Source organism: Neodiprion virginianus, chromosome 1, assembly GCF_021901495.1.
Source record: "Neodiprion virginianus isolate iyNeoVirg1 chromosome 1, iyNeoVirg1.1, whole genome shotgun sequence".
NCBI lineage: Eukaryota > Metazoa > Arthropoda > Insecta > Hymenoptera > Diprionidae > Neodiprion > Neodiprion virginianus.
In genome coordinates, this window is record NC_060877.1 from 27,241,199 (window position 1) to 27,258,941 (window position 17,743).

The 17,743-nt window shown below is 40.4% G+C and overlaps 2 protein-coding genes across 2 annotated transcripts; both read left to right on the forward strand.

Moving 5' to 3' along the window:
- Positions 1-9,137: 9,137 nt before the first annotated feature.
- LOC124310373 (uncharacterized) lies at positions 9,138-12,426 on the forward strand. Its single transcript, XM_046774244.1, has 3 exons — positions 9,138-9,318; positions 11,058-11,300; positions 11,422-12,426. Exons 1-3 carry the CDS (start codon positions 9,267-9,269, stop codon positions 11,670-11,672), a joined length of 546 nt encoding a protein of 181 aa, XP_046630200.1. The 5' UTR covers positions 9,138-9,266; the 3' UTR covers positions 11,673-12,426.
- Positions 12,427-15,929: 3,503 nt separating this feature from the next.
- Positions 15,930-17,615, forward strand: LOC124310379 (uncharacterized). The gene is made up of 3 exons (XM_046774256.1): positions 15,930-16,204; positions 16,705-16,860; positions 17,386-17,615. The coding sequence occupies exons 1-3, from the start codon at positions 16,156-16,158 to the stop codon at positions 17,613-17,615; spliced, it is 435 nt and encodes a 144-aa protein (XP_046630212.1). The 5' UTR covers positions 15,930-16,155.
- Positions 17,616-17,743: the final 128 nt, after the last annotated feature.

The window sequence follows — 17,743 nt, forward strand, 5'->3', positions numbered from 1 at the left end:
AAAGTGAATTATGGTGAGAGGGGTTTAAACTTTAGAATTTAAACATACCTTTTTTAGAGACAGAGTCGCTATTTTATAATCCCTCAAAATCTAAGTGCACCCATGTAGAATTAGCGACCAGCATATGGTATACCAACGTTGGATGAAGTCAACCAGTATGCTCTTTTTATCGACTGTCGGTTTCCTTTCATGATGCGGTACTGAATTTGTTCTCATGTTATTACAGCAAGTGCGCAGAGCTGACAAGTGCTTCCAGTACAAGAATGAAGTCACGTTATTACACCCACTGCCGGTACCATTGACGGTATTGTTCCCCCACCGTATCAGAGACCATTATGACCCCCTGCGGCACGACCTCATCATGTCGTAACGAAAGAGGGTTACCATTCGCTGGACCCTCGCCAAGGGTAAAAAAGTAATTTTCGTTTTTCGGTGAACTCTGCAGGGCGGGTGTTCAACGGCGATAATGTTTGAACCAACGATCGGGCATTCCGGCAACAGACGAGGGTTCCTATTTCAAGAAATGGCTGTACGACAGTTATTGAATGGCATGTGAACTTAGGGGAAGTTTTTGCGTAACCGACCCAGACATGCACGTGGCGCTATAATAACAAAGCGTATTTTCATTCCAGGGTTGGCTTTTCGTTATCCACTTTCGTATCCACGATGAATTACACGAAGTCTTTGCTAATTGGTCCCAGGTTGGAATCGTATTTTCTTGTGTATATTTCAGTCCGAAAAATGTCGGTTCTGATATTAACAAGTTCGACCTTTCCGACTTAAGTGATCTTGACGACTTTTGCACTGCGTCAGGCAACCGTGTTAATTCTGACTAATTTCCGCGGCAATAGGAAGGATCGTTTCGCATCAAGTGGAGTTGACTTCCACATCGCATTGTTTCTGGTACCGTACGTACTGCTGTCTAAGGAAAGTTTTCAGCTCGGTCTTGTTTATTTAATATTTTCAAACGGAATAACAACTATACCCACCGTTTGTTTTGTCCGTTGGCTTACTTTACGAAGTGCGTGACTCGGTCCCCCAACATACTTTACCACTTTCGAATTGATTCTGTTAAAAGTATTACTATCTATAAATCTGCGGTAAGCCCTGTGAGCTTCATGAATATTAACCCGAATTCCCCTTTCCCTGCTGCATGCGTATTATCTAAATATACGAATCTCATCCAACGGAGATAGCAAATGGCTTTACCAAAATCTTTCTACTAATCAGTTGCATGTTGGCCTCACGTTTGTCCGACCTGGACGGTGAATCGCGGGTTTATAGCTGCAAAAATTATTCGACAATTGCTGATTTCTGCGTAGAACTTTATTAACCTCTCTACGGTTTAACAAAATACTTGTAATTCATGCAGCACAATATCGGCACGGCGCGTTAAAACGACGTAGAAAAATGAAACAGAGTATAACGTAATACAAAAAAGAACGCTGCCCTCTTTACGCAACAACCTATACGCTTGACCAATTGCGTTCGCCAGGCGCACCTGGCATTGGAAGGTGTTGGGTTACGCCATCCGTGAACAAAGAAAGACGCCATTGATCCTCGTTCACTATTACTAGACGCACACACCACCGACAATCGTCATGTGTTTTTTAATCTACTGTAACAATCGCACGCACGCACGTATGCACGGTTGACCGATCGCCGCACGCACGGAAAGAGAAGTAGGGCGATGCGTACTACGTCCAAAATTTTTATCGTTCCGATGTGGAACATAAAAATTTCCTATAGTTTCTCTGGGAATGCATATGTAATAACGTACGTGCGGAGAGTTAAATTATTTCCGTGCCAAAAAAAAAAATGTAGTCACGAAGAACGTACTATGAGACGTAGTAAACAGTGATACATATCTATCCTTATTACTTAATTTTATGGTACGCCTAAAGCCATTATTCGTATCGGTGTTACTCGAGGTTGGAACGGTATGAAAGAAGTTGTTATTTCACAGTCCGATTTCACGTTGTGTGTGCGGAAACTGCTTCTACTAATGCTTAAATTTATTCGCGTAGATATTATGTTACAAGATATGCAGACAATATGACCAATGCCTTGTAATATGCAGGTTGGGCAGCTATGTTTGCGTAATGCATTTGTGTGCACGTCGATCTGTACAAGGGGGAGAGAAATGGTTCAGTACGATGTACGTTCGGCACTATAGCTGTTATTATTTGGGTCGCGGACGAGCGGCGCCTGCCAGTCGCCACTATCCTTCACTCTTCAACCCCTCGTCAGCACCCCTCGGCAAAAGCAAACGTTCCCAACTCTCTGAAAATCCTGTTCTGACGGCAGTTTCACCCGTTTTATCGCGGACTGGCGGCTTCGTCGTCGAGGTTTACAACATCGAGAAAAACAAAGAAAATAAAAAACTTAGTACACATCGCATTAGATCTGGGTATAATGTGACCGTGCTACGCTCTGCCAAGCAAACAAGAACTAAATGTAAAAAAAAAAAAAATTAAATCGAGTTTCAAACTAACTCTCAGTAATTATTATTGCCTCGAGAGATAATCATAATTGTGACTACCACATACTAGGAAACCGAAATATACATATATATTCCTGGGTTTCTAAATGAAAATGTGTTTTGCAACTGTAATCAGAAAATATGGCATGTGTAACTGTTATTTTTGATTATGGCCAGTCGTACTATATTTTTTTCTTGCAAGTATTGCAATAAATTGATGTTAAAGCTTTGTTAACTGAAAAAATGCAGTCATCCGAACCAACAGATATAACGTTGCAATCTATGCAGAAAATGTGTTGAGAACTATCTTCTTGTAATTATACCAGTATTCAAACAGTCGTTGCAACGATATTAATTTTGCTGAAAATTTCTTAGTGACTACGTATAGCATATGAAATTTTTTTCAGTTACGGCTAAACTTACACTCCTAACAGGTACATAATGTTCGTTGAACGGGTAAAGCTTACAGTCGGCGTGGGAAATTTAAGAACCGATGCTTTTGGGGCTTCGGCAGCCGTTGTACGGCTGCCAGGAGTTTCCAATTCATGCGTTTGGCAAAAAGACAGCGATCACGACGCTATAATCCGTCGGTATTACAGCCGGAAGTCATTCGCTTGAATTACCGCGGGCATGCAGCTCGATAAGCGATCTCACTAAACAAAGAAATGCGATTCCCCGTCGTCTTAACGGCTATTACTTCGATTCTCTCAAACTCCTGAGGTCATCCCTACATATACGTTTGCCAGAAAATTGATTGGGTTCGTATTATGCCTCTATTGCGTCTTTAACGGATTCTGAGATGCGATATTACGAGAAATTGACAAACATCATTATTTATAGTACGTTTGCTGCTCGCACTTAACTAAAACAGAGATTGCGGCGCAGTCATTCATACCGGACTGATTGTGACTACGATGTTGGCGAGTCGATAGAAAGGCACTTGCGAACGCAAACTCGTGAATAAGATAAGAATTTCCTGTTGAGTAGTTGATGGAGAAATGGATGTTTCCACGCGATGGTATGTAATACGGTAGTAATATACCGAGGTACGCGCGAATACGAGGAAGTTTCAACTCAATCGTATCGTAAACCACAGTCTTCTGGCGCGCCCTTTTCCCGCAGAACTTATTCCGTCCCTTGGCGAAAGGTTCTTCATTTACTTTACAATACTTCTATAATATATAATATTTCGTTAATTTGATTTCTATATGGTCGCACATTGACAATGATTGTTTGTCAAATGAAATACATTCGTATAAATACCCACGACGATTGTTCTAAAAATGCTAGAAGTGTAACACTAATATTTAACTATTCTTTTTTCCTTATCTACTACCGAGTACTGGTAGAATGAATGAAAAAGTATTGGTTCCTAACTCGCGAACCTTCTTAATCGTGACAAATAACACCGCGGTTATAAGCAACTGAATCGTACCGATTATTTCGCATCGCTACCCAAGTAGCGCACGGTCAACTCGTAGGTATATTTGGCTTATTATCGGCAGAAAATAGTCAACCGATTGGAAACTGTCGAAAAAGGCGCATTTGAAGCCAATAATCGTATACGTGAAAACAATACGTTTACAAATACCCGCTAGGTTGTCAATTCACAGTCAACAGTTATATAGAAATCGATTATAAATTGACTTGTCGTCATCAAAAAATACTCGCATAAAACGTTGATATTTCGATAATTACCAGATTTTTTGATCCCCATGACTTTCATCATGGCGATTTCTACGCGATGTCGAATTTTCGTCCAGGCGTTGTCTTGATCCTGACGATTTTGAGTAGGTACATCCATCGACTAAAATGGTTGGCACATTGATGACATATGACTCCGAGTGGAATTTTTTATCTCTTGACGTTACGTCGACTTTAACAAATCAAATGATAGTCGAATTTTCGCCAACTTTGGTACCTCGTATTGACAATGTCCCTGATGATAATTTCAATCAGGTTCGAAGTTCCTGCTATTCGTGATCGCACAAATCTACTTAGACGTACGTAACTTTAATTGGGTTAAATAAAAAAAACTGTAAATATTTGCGAGCACAGATGTGTCGCATCCCGACGACGTTATCGGCATGTTACATTACTCAGTAAATATTGCCGTGCATGCAGAATCTGTACCCAACCTCTTTTCACATCGATTGCACGCAACACGTTGTCTGTTGCAGGCTACTGATGGTAGCCAACGCCTTTTAAAAATATTTTTCCTGCCGGAGCTGCGGCATGGACGATTTTCCTCTCTTGTTTGTTTCAGATAAGTTTTTCAGAGTTACGGCAGTTCACCCTCGACAGTATATCGTATATAACCAGACAAGTAATTTGGAGGGGTCGTCCGGAGGATCGGGAGTCGAGATATTCCTCGAACGAATTTTCACACGAATATCCTACAACCCGGAGCTTTTACGTACGTTCTACTAGCGCTGATTTTCGTTCCGATTTCTTCCTGACTCAATTCGGCAAGTGGTTCTCACGCAGAGACGCCATTGCAGGTTTCGAAGAACCTACGTGATTCGGAATTGTCATATAAGTCATACAATTAGTACGCACCCACCATCACGGTCTGAAATACTGAATCCTGAATCACAAAAGTAACAGCTCGGACAGAATACCGGATGTTGAAGCGATACGAAACATACCATCAATACTGCGCACTGTTCTACTTCCCTCAATTTCCCTCCCCCAGGCGGGTCATTCAACTTTGAAGAAAAAACGACCACTCCCAAGGATACTTATGTATGCGAAATAAATGGAAGGTGAAAAACCCGGTTGTACGTGGTTGGAATAACTTATTGTTAAATGGACCCACGTGACTCGAAAACACACCAACTGCCGCAATTGTCATTTTACTATTATAGTAATGGAACGCAAATTAACTTCGCGACAGAATTTCAGACCTTGGGATTTTAACAGGCAATCATAAGTTTTTGTGCCAGCCTATCACAAGTTGGATACATCGACTGGGCAATACTCATTCGGCGAGATTTTCAGAGTTTTTAGGTAATAGGTGGACAAAAATTCCTCGTAGCTATTATTGCGATGTTTTATTCCTATTGGTCTGATTGGAACGAACGTCGTTACAATTCTTCGGAATTAATCATGGATGGGGATAGCTTATACGGTGTGTATATATAAGGTACATTGAATTGTCCAACAGTGTATTATTCATCGTAAGTCAAGCCGAGAATCAAAGTTTATACGTTTAACGACGTATCTTATTATATTGATTTCTGAACAAACATGAGCGGTTCGTATCTGCAATGTGCAGTTTGTGTATTCTGCTTGTTATAAAAGATCAGGTCGATTGAACAATAAATGTGCTGTGGAATATATTATGATGATTCTAATTGCAGCGAATAAAAATAATTCTTATTTCAAGTTCAACGAACATCTCCTAGTATTCCTTTTTTTCATCCACTTGGGAAAGTCTGTTTCCATTTACTGACAATTCCAAATGCTTCATGTGAGTACAATTGAGCGTCACTAGAAAGTAGATTGTTCCGCAGCGTTGCTTTTATTTCGCACCATAGGCAATTTGAAGAACAAATTTAAACAAATGGAATCGAAACGATAAGAAATTTCTGTTATACAGTTCAACACAAGAATTTATTCCGGTGACTATAGCGTCTTGAAGTGTTGACTGCAAAACTGAAAAAATAGGCATTACGATATCTTGTAGTAATGTTAGCAAAACGTAGTAAAGTTATTACTGCAATGCAGAATTAATTCCATGTGGTAAATTGAACGGCGGCATCTACCAAATATTGACAGCAAAAAAAATCCCCTCGCGATTTTCGCAATACTTTCATCCTATGACATGTACGAATTGTAGACAGCACGCGTGCATCGGGCGTCACTAAGCCAAAAATAATCGAACACAAGTCGATTGAATCGGTAAAAATGAATCGATCGATCGATTATTACGTATTGTTTTTGAAACGGTGCTTTTGAAACCAAAATTTCGTAAATTTCAGTATGCAGTTTTAATAGCGAAACAAGTTTTTTGATAATTTACAGTTTCATTCGCAATATTTTTTAATTCAGGTGAAAATATTCATTTATCCTTCACTCATTACATGAAAAGTGTACTCAGTAAGTAAGACAACGGTAACAATTGATACTTTAATCACACAAATTGATATTGTATCGCATCGTTCATTGGAGTGAAAAGCGAAAAACCGATAACGAGTAAAAATAATCGTGTTTGAAAAATATTCGATTTGATGGAAAATGGATTATTTTCAGTAATTCTCAGATCAAGATCCGATGATCCGGCGGAGTAAGATCGCCCTGGAGAACGAGGGCTCGCGCAGAGGAATGATTTTACCATAAGAATGGCTTGTTTTGATTCGTTTCGACCTACTCCGCAGCTACACCAGAGCTCCTCCTCATAAGTAAGGTAATGGCTCGAACCGCGGCGACTACGGTTGCGGCGGTGTTGGTGGCGACGGCGGCGTCGGAGACGCCTGGGCGCCGCGGTGCCTGGCGTCGGTCGTACAATTCCCGCGTCTCCTCTCCGCCCAACAATGCCGGTTCTCTCCCTCGTCGCCGTCCGACTATGACTACAACAACGAGCAGGACGCCCCCACACACGGAGGACGAGGGTATTTCCACCGTGGTGGACGACCCTCTGCGACGCATAACCAGCCGCGCGATAAGCCGAGGGAGGAATCGATCTCATCCCGTAAAGTAGGCACCATTTAACCCCCGGCGACGTCGGCTGGTCGTCGGTGAGCATTGGGTATTGTTTTTTCCCGGGTTACAATTAGACGAGCGGAGAGGATGCGATTACGCCTCATCCGCTCTGGTACGAATATGCATCAGCGGCGGCGGTCGCTGACCGCTGCGGTTTCGTTTTACTTCTAACGCGTAGATTCGGGTGTTTTTCCCTTTCTTTTATGCTGTATACATATATGCACTCTCGTTCTCCGTGGGTTTCGTACTGCGCAGTCTTTGTCCGCGGCGAGGTCACCCAAGGGTTGCATACCAGCGATGCTGTTATTAATTTCTTTCTTTTTTCTTTTTATTTTTGTCGGTTTTCTCGGAAAATTCATTCGGTATATTTTAACATAGAATCATAGGAGACAAGCTGGAGAGGCAGATTTTTTTTTTTTGGGGGGGGGGGGGGGGGCGGGGATACTCTTCGTGGCCGTGATGAGGGAAGAGTCTGTCGGTCTGATTGACAAACTTCCGCGATGATCTCGAAAACTGATGGATGAAAAATCTAGAACTTACAGGACTGAACTAACAAAATATTTATACCAGATTCTTGAAAATAAATAAATAAACTCGGAAGAACATTTTGGAAAAGAAATAAAAGGAATAAAGTATAGGTTTGTCGGTTGAACATTGAAAATCGGTTCATTTCCGGTAGAACTGGAAATTAAAATCAAACGGGACACGGCAATTTTTCATGCACATTATTTGGTTATAAAATCCTGCAAATTTTAGATTTATTCAACGAGCCGTTTCCAAGATCATCGCGGCAGTTTGTTAAACGGACCGACAGACAGGCCGAAATTTCTTTGAAAACCTGTTTTTCGGATTTTACACATTCGAAAACGTAAAGATTCATGGAAATTTTAAAAAGTGATTTTTGATTGAAAACAATACTTTTCTGGTATCGGTGAAGATGTTAAAAAGTAAGAAGAAAAGAAGCCGGTGTGACAAGCAGCTTATACGCATTTATATATTATACGGCTCATAATTATTACTCATATCTATACCTATGTATATACGGTATTTCCATTTGCGGAACGGAAAACAATATTTCTACAGAAGTAATCGGTGGCTATTCCTGTAATTTAATCTACAGCGACGCAAGATCAAATATTCTCGCTATTGCGAGAACTGTTCGACTTCAGTACAGTTGTTTCCGAAGAAACAGTCTCGCAGGTTTTATTTCAGGCTAAATTGCAACTAACTTCACGACGTGCACACTGCGCTGATTGTCAGTCTGGTAATTTTCCCATTAAATTCAACTGAAAGACATAACAGTGTAGGATGCTATAATTGCAACGGTGATGTCATGATGAGACACTAAAGGTCCGAAGGGAATTGTCTTTTAGCGTGTCGTGTTTTTAGGGAAATCAACGATACGATATACACGCGGTGTACATCATTTGCGGTACAGTGAACGATGATTATCCGTCTCATCATATCATACACTTGTTATTGCAGAAATATTCAGAACGATAATTGTCGTTTCAAAAATAAAAAAAAATAAAATCGTTTTTGCCTCTCCCGCGAATGAGCTGAAAGAAAGCTGAGAAAATTTCATGAGCACAAAATGAAATTCGATGCCGGGAATCCGGTGACCCGATCCATCGGAAACTTTACTTTAATTTTAAAAGTATGTTGAAAGGCTTGACTTCCCGTAGACGTCACGTGTCGCCAGCCATCCTCCGCTTCGCACACATAGGTACAGTATACGGCGATATCCATTTTTACAGTCTTGTCCCCGAAAGTGTACGCCGGCGTACCCGGGCGTTAGGCTTCTCTACTTAGGCTATTACACCCTGAAACAGGGCGATCGGGATGATTCATGAAAAGTTACGGCGCCACGGGCAGAACCGCCCCCATCTGCGACGCTTCGGCTGAACGCTGCGCCCCGCCATCGACGGAATGAGACGGCGTCGCGTCGTCACGACCGCCGCCAGGACTCGACGTTTCAAAAGTTCGCAGTGTCAACAGAAATCTCGACCAGACCTGAGCTGCGTATCCCAGTGACTCGACGTTTCAAACCTACTCTGCGAACAACGAATTTCATTCAAAAATGAACCGTGTCTTGTTTGGCTTGGCTGTGCTTGCGTTGGCGGCTCGAGAAGGTGGTTTTTTTTTTATTATTTGGTGTTTCGAATATCCTTGAATTTAAACTCCGTGAATTTTTAACTGATCGCGGCACTGAAAGTTTTTTTTTTTTTTTAGATACCGCTAAACCAATGAGTTAGTGTATTTCTGACGTACTTTGGTACGCTGTTTGCGACGGCGTTGCACGTTTTTTTTCCGTCACGTCAGGATTTACAAATTTTTCGATCGAATATGGCATTTTTTTTAATGAAAATTTCGGTTTCTTGTGTCAAAGTTTACCACTTGTTAAGCTGTTATTTTAGTCGACTTTATCTTGGATAAAGCATTTAAGATATGGAAGAATATGTATATATTGACAATCGTGAGAAATATCAAATTTTCGGGTTAAAAATACTTTTTCATAGCTATTTTCAGGCGTGATAAAATAAAAAATAAAAATAGCTTGCCATTGTAGAGATTATAAAACGGAGAATAAATTTTTCTCAACGTATCTTATGAAGCGGTTTGGATGATAATACGGGTCAAAAAGTATAACTTTCGTTGCAAATGCAATTTTTCGATCGAATATCTCGAAAGCCTGATCTAATAGGAAAAAATGGGCAACGCCATCGTATTCAGCGCGCTAAAATACGGTGGAAATACATTAACTTAATCATTCAGCAGTTTCTCAAACAAATTTTACAGGGCTTATATTATAGAAAGTTTGATCATTCCCAAGAGGCTGGGCGTATATACGTTAAGATTATTCATTTTAAACTTGTTTGTTTGCATCATCTTATTATCGCTTTATTTATCTTTTGACCATGTGCCAAATCTTATGTATCAGCTCACGCCACCGTAAAATAATTAGGTCGTCACGCAGAGAAAAAAGTCTGATTGAATCAGAGAGAACCGCGGTTACGGATAAGAAGATACAGATTTTCTTATGACAATTAAATATCAGTTAATAGTATAAAGTGCTTGTATTAGCCGATATCTAATTATGGTATATAACTCAAGCTGCGTTTTCCCACCCTTAACCACCGTTCGGCAGATTGTTTCGATCAGAAGTTTTTTCAGTGCACTTTCAGTATCATGAAATTTGTCATATGCTAAATAGCTATTTAAAGATGCTTCTTGAAAGAAGAAAGTGACGTGCGATGTTATAGCAAGTCTTCGATGAGCTATATTTGTCACCGTATTGCCAAAAAATTTTGACACTGAGATTTATTGTCGCACGATTATTCAAATTGATTTCAAATATCAAACCAAAAACATACATTTTTTACCAAAGTGTTTCTGGCGTACTTGACCGGAATTGTAAATTACTTGTCGCAAAATAAGTAGAAAATTTGAAAAATTTCAGTTCAACGGAGCGCCTACTCTTAATTTAGTTCTACCAATAACCCTCGGCCCAACGAGTTTCGAATAAGTCATATTTTTAGTAATCAGCCATAAACTGTAGACCATGCACGGTGCATCTGATCAATTCCGTGATTTCCAAGTTGAGATTAGAATTGATACGTTGGTAATTTGCTGTTTTTTTTTACTTCGGTTTGGTGAGAGCTTTCATATCGTCAACAACGAAGAAACATGATCCTGGAATCAACCACGGCATTAATTCTTTCGTGAAAATTAAAATACTTTTACACCAACTGTGCATTTAGTATTTTTTTGGTTTCCAGCACAAAGTTTATGGAATTATCGTTTCTTTGTAAACAATCAAAATACAAAATTCCGCATGATTTTGATAGATATTCGATTCTTTGTTACACAGTGAATATGTTGAAATGCCACATGTGCAGCTCCTTCTCTAATGAGGACTGCAAGGATCATACCAAGGATACAAACATACCGCTTGTCGAATGCGACAACAGAGCCCTGACCAAATGGCACGGTGAAATGGTGCAGACTCCAGTCCTTCAAAACATCGTTCACGTATTCGAGATTGATCAGCCAGTGAACCATAACCAGAACATCGAGATTATCAATCCTGCATGTGCCAAGATGAATCTGAAAGGTATACTTAGATAAGAAAGTCCAATCAGGAATTGACGAATAACCCGAAAATCCTCATTTTTTCCCACGTCTAATCAAACCCTCACTATTGGGTTCTGACTTAACTTTCAACCTCTCTTCAGTTGGGCTCCAGAAATACACATTGAGGACTTGCCAGACCGCCAAGACTGCATCCTTGGATCCGTGCGAAGTCATCCGCACCAAATTGCAGAAAAGTGGTGTCGGAAGTGGCGTTGTCGTCGATTACTGTGACCTCTGCACAAGCGAAGGTTGCAACGGGGCTTACGGTCTTTCACCCCCTAAGATGATCCAGTTGGTCTTTGGGTTCATTGGCTTGATGCTGCTCCAAGCTTATCAGCACTGCATCGCGTAAACGCTTATCCTGATTCGTTAGTAAAGTGCAGCTGCGCGGACACCGCGACTCTCGTTGACAAATGGCGGTTATAATGGTATTCCATGACCATCGTGGAAACTCGAAATCGAACACCAGATCCGAGAGTAAAAGCGTAAACGAGGCCCCAATAAGTGCATTGCCCAATTTGTTCGCCAAAGCCTATTGCATACTGTTGGCTTTGTTATTCAGGAAACTTTACCACGGGATAAGAATTTGTTTGATATGATATAAGGTGTTACATTGATATATTATACAAACTGTTTGTACGCGTACCTCTATTATACATATATACACACACAACACATACATATATATCTATATTATATGTATATATTGTATTATTACCTTAATTATTGCATACACAGATTCATGTATTGTAAGAGTGGTAATAAATGAAAATAGTAAAAAAAAAATATAAATAAAAAAAAAATTAATGAGGGGTGTCGACAAACCTCGATTTCAAAATTCTTTATCCATATACCACCACCTTGTGCTTGAAGTTCTCTTTCCTTGATCATATGTAAAAGGAAGATTTTGTAATCATTTTACTTTGAGCATAGAGTGACAAGTTCGGAAATGCAATAGTCAGCGAAAATTTGGTAATTTCCAGGGTAACAGGGACTTGAGGAATATGATTATGGGGTAGTACGATAATTATTTTTTACTGCGGACTCCTTATACCTACTCTGTGGCATATCATGTGTAAGAACCATCGTGATGTCAGGTTGTCGTGGAAAAAATTCAGGCGTACTATAAACGATCAGAGTTTCGGAAATTTTTGTTATGATATGTCAGAATTTCCAGACGCAAAAAGGTTTCTTTACTCTCCGACCAATGTTTCTGTCACGCTATGCACGATGGTATTTATACCATCAAACGCTTATTGTTAGTTAACTTGAGAGAAAAATGCTGATAAAATTGATGAACTCGTGGTTATATGTCAGGGTGACTAAAATTTTCTCCCGTACGTAAACGTTCCATTCATTCAATCTTGGTTGATGCCAACTGAGGTTTTTATGCAGACAGCCCCTTTTTCAATGAAATTCAGACTGGGATACAGCATTTTAATGGTACCGCAAAATCGGTCAAGGTAAGGTATGTATAATACTTCCGACACGGCAATTGGAAATCTACCACCCATCTTTGCGAGCAATAAGATATCAAGCCGAACTTGCAAATAGCACGTAATCTGAAGCAGGGAATTTCCCTGAATCGCAAGCATCATGAGTATTAGCACATCCTTGGTACTAGAAATTCTGTGCACCCCCAGGCATGGTGAATCACTTATGTCCCACTTCAAATAAAACAATTTACCCCCCACCAACTCAGAAGCTTATCATTTTTACCTGCCTTATCGTTTCCTTTAGTGTAATTCTGCCGATATTAATCATCATTATGATATGAGATTTCATCGATGCGTGAACGTGTATATAACGCTGCTCAATGGCTCGATTGCAGTCTGAAGTTGCATCGGTGAACGGTAAAACAACTTCAGAGTCTTCTAAGATTCGTTGCTCGAATCGACAAGATTTGTTCTTCTGTGAAAACCGAAAGGAGATTACTAAGTATAAAATAATTTGAAAAATGAAGATAACTTTTGTGATTGCGGCGCTTCTGGCTGGCATCTTTCTACAAGTTGGTAAGTTACGGCGAACTGTGAGACGTCCAGCATTGTTTATATTCTCATGACGGATACCCACGAAACACCTATTTTATTAATGGCAAAAGGGAGTAAATATTTGACATTTGGGGCATTGGACCGAAAGGTTATAACGTGATATTCGTTGAGCTTGATTACGGACTTGAGCATTAAAAAATTCCAGAGTCAACGAGCCTGATTTTTATTTCCTTCCTAATTCATGGGTTAATGCAGAATTATTTTTGGACCAGATTCCGCACCTGCCAAGACAATTGTTCATTCTGAGAATGACATCTCCCTCAATATCACCGCGGAATCTAGACGTGTGGACGCATCTGCCAATGACACAGGACTTACTGATACTGGGACCAAGGAGAAAATTGCCAACAATCTCAATTCCGGGGAACCCCTAAGTTCAACAACTACCGTTTCGCCCGTTTCCGAGGAGATCGGTCGCACGATAGCAACTTCAAATCCTGGCCTCAAGAAACCTGATGATACGATGGTAAATGCGAAGCCTAGTTCTTCGTCACCTGGGAGTTTTGTAGCAACTCCAGAGGCCATTTCCGGAGGAACTGGCAATTTAGTGACAAGTTTAGAGCTCGGTTCTGCAAAGCCTGATAGTTTGGTGACAAACTTGGTGCCTGGCGACTTGCCCACTACTTTGGAGCCCATATCCGGAGAGTCTGGCAGGTTTACGACGACCTTGGAGCCACCAAGCTTCCCAACAACTTTGCAGCCAGGCGCTGGGACACCTGGAATATTGGTGACAACTTTGAAACCTGCTTCTGGGATACGTGGAAATTCTGAGATAGCTCAAACAGACGATTCTGGTACTCCCGGGGAATTCCTGACAACTTTGGAACCTGATTCTGGGGCATTCGAAAACATCGTGACAACATTGGAATCTGATTCTGGGACACCTGAAGAATTGGTGACAACTTTGACATCTGATTCTGGGATAAGTGAAAACCCCGTGATAACTTCGGAACGTGATACTGGGACACCTGAACAGTTGGTAACAACTTTAAAACCTGATTCTGGCACGCCCGGAAAATTGATAACAGCTTTGACACCTGACTCTGGAATAGGTGAAAATATCGAGATAACTTCGAAACCTGATTCTGGGACACCAAGAAACTTCGTGACAACTATGATATCTGATTCTGGGACAACTTTGAAGCTTGGCAGTTCAACTAAGCCAATCAGTCTGTTAACAACTTTGAAACCAGGAATTGTGGATAATGGTGATCCAATCTTAAATACGATAAATAATCTACCAGTAAAGAATGAACGTAGCAGTGGAGCTTCTAGTATTGGAGCTTCATGCGTCGTCGCGGTGTTGTTGGGGATTCTTTTGATTTCTGGGTCATAGCTGACGTGAAATCATCAAGATACAAAGACTATATAGCCATATGTATTGCATTTGCGTGACCAAGTATAATAATTAATACACATATCACACACATTCTATTATAGGACACGTCAGCAATTAACTCCACACAAAATAATGTGACAAGTTTTCTGCGTTGAATTGTGGAAGGGAATGAAATAATACGGAAACAAAAAAGAAAAAAAAAAAAAATTGCACCCTTACTTTACATGTTTCCAAAAGCTTAAATGGAGGACGAATTTAAATAAGTACGTGCTATTCGCTATGTGATATCGCCAGAAGTTTATTAGACGCTGAGAATTTATTAAAGCATTATTAACGCGCAAACGAGAGCACGCGGTTTATAAATAAATTTTCTCGAAAAGTAATATCTGAAGTATAGCAAGAACAGTTGTGAACAAAACACCTAGAAAATGTTTGTTTCTTACCTCGGGTTCTTCTTTTATTGATTTTTATTGATTGAACAGGCATGTACACGGTTGGTCCTTATTTAGGCGATAAACGTGCGGCCTTAATAAGGTCACATGTTGATTAGATCGAGAAGGTTACGATATTCATAAAACAGGAAAACATAGTAAAACTCTGTATCCCTGGGGCCGAGCAACGGGGAAGGGAGGGGGGGGGGAGGGGAGGAGGGGAAGGACCGAGTAAAAGTCCAAAAGATAAGAGCACGGCTGGCACGGGTTAAAAGCCGCAAGTGCGGATAAGATTCGGTATAATTTTGCCAAATCGTTAATATAATTAATGTTGAACGACTTTACTGGCTGGCTTCAATGACAAACATATCGCTCATATTTCCACTTATCTCTAAAGAACGTAAGGTCTTACCATGACGGAACTTCCAACCCAACCAATAGGTTTTTCATGAGATCCTGTAGGCATGCCGAATAGTAATAGATGAACATAGATTCGCCGTTTGTACGCTGTGTTTCCCGGTAGAAGAATATTCGCAATCTCTGCGATTTCAATCCTCAATATGCCGCTTACATAGACGACTCGGTCTCATACGTGCACCAAAGTTGTGATTGGGGTACGACAGTCTCAATGCTCTCGTAGATCGCTTGAACATGTAACTTATACTTCTACGTTCCTAATGCGTACAGCGTCTGAGGCGACGAACTTCATCTCAACTCAAAGAAGTGGGCGAGTTTCACCCGCGTATGCTTGCGCAATAACGAAGGTAAACGTCGCCGGTATGTGAGGACGACGTCGGCCAGCAATAGCAATATACGATCACGCACGCTACGTTGTCTACGTGTGTTCCGCACCTATGCACGAATACCGGTGTTCGGGTAGTTACGCTTATTATTAAGAGATAGCTTATCTTCTTTTCAAGACGATGTGCTCGTCTTCTCGCAATTTACGCAGCCGAATAACATTCGTGGACCGATCGCCGTTTCGAGAAGGGGACTTTCTTTGCACGTTGCACAATGCCAGGAAACATTTTGCTGTGGATTATCCTTGGATTTTTCGGTCTAGGTGAGTCGTTTTGTTGGTTATCCGCACGGTTATTCAGTTCTGAAATAATCGCTTAAAACGAAAATCGAGTTTCACGGTATAATCTAATCACGCTACTGGGTTTAAAATTTACTGATCACGGGGCAGAACCGTTGTACACGAACAGCGAACCGAAAATTACGGAGATATATTAACAAGTTGTGTTATCGCAATTGTGATGCTTCGCTCTTAACTCACTTTCACGGAAAAAATTTAATGTAGATTTCATATCTATTGTCGTGAATATATGAACAAGACTTTTTTGCAGTCAAATCTACATCAATTGTGACAGATTTAGTTAAGCATATTGTAACTCTTACTATTGGTTTTGTAACTTTGAGTATCGAATTTGTAAATCTTGCTACAATTGCTCTAGATTTAACTCCAAAAAACGTGCTGTCCATATATTCACCACAGGAGATGTAAAATCTACAATATTTTGCTATCCGTGTACTCGCTAATTTTTATTCTTGTTCAACCAGAAATCACCGAAGGACAAATTTCATGCTATCAGTGCAACGTAGACAAGGCAAGACTTTCAAACGATTGCAGTGATCCTTACGTACCGTCCCCCTTGCACCACTTACTCCCTTGTCCTGAAACAGAGCCTCATCATTGTTTGAAGGCTGCAATTTTTTGTAAGTTTCGTTTTCACCCAATATAAATTGTATATGCATACACTGTACGTCAGGGTGGTCGTTAATTTCCAAGGTATACTTTCCATCCCTGGAATCGATAGATAACCAAGAAAAAACTACGTCTAAATTATTTCAGATTATTAGCTTGATTGGAAAGGTTGCCGCAATCAAATTGAAATAGAAAAAAAAAATTCGCAACTATCGTTTAGTTAATTTTATTTTGTCAGAAGAAAAAAGAAGATTTTTTCCTTCTTCTCCTTTTTCTCTGACCAAATAAAACAAATCGAACAATAGTTTTTAATTTTTTTGCAATTGAGAAAAGTTTTCAATTCCAAACTGATTTTGGCACCCTTTCCAAACAAGCTAAAAATCTAAAATAATTCAGACACTGTATTTTCGTCACTATCCAACGATTCCAGGGGTGGAAAGTAAACATTGGCAGATTAATGACCACCCTGCTCTATATAAGTTCTGCAAAGAAATTCGTCCGTCAAATAACGTAACGGAGACAATTTCTTGCTTCAGATAATAATCACCACTTCACCGTGAGGGCTTGCATGCCATCTAAGTCGCTGGATACGTATTGTGCGGCTGATAAATTTGCCAGTTCCTTTTCCGGGGCAGAAATAAGCTGTTATTACTGCGAATACGATGCTTGCAACCATTCCACTCCCCGAGTCAAGCCTGCCGGTGAATTAGCATTGGGTCTGTTTGCTATTGTCGTTTTAAAATCAGCAGGTCCTATTATCGGCTAGTATAATAGGCCGGTACACTGACGGAAGCGGCAGTTGACTTCAGACAAGAAGATTAAGTAATCTTAGGGATGGGTGGGCCGTCTTGGGTCTGGACGAGGGAACCCTGGATCAACTGGAAGTCGTATTCG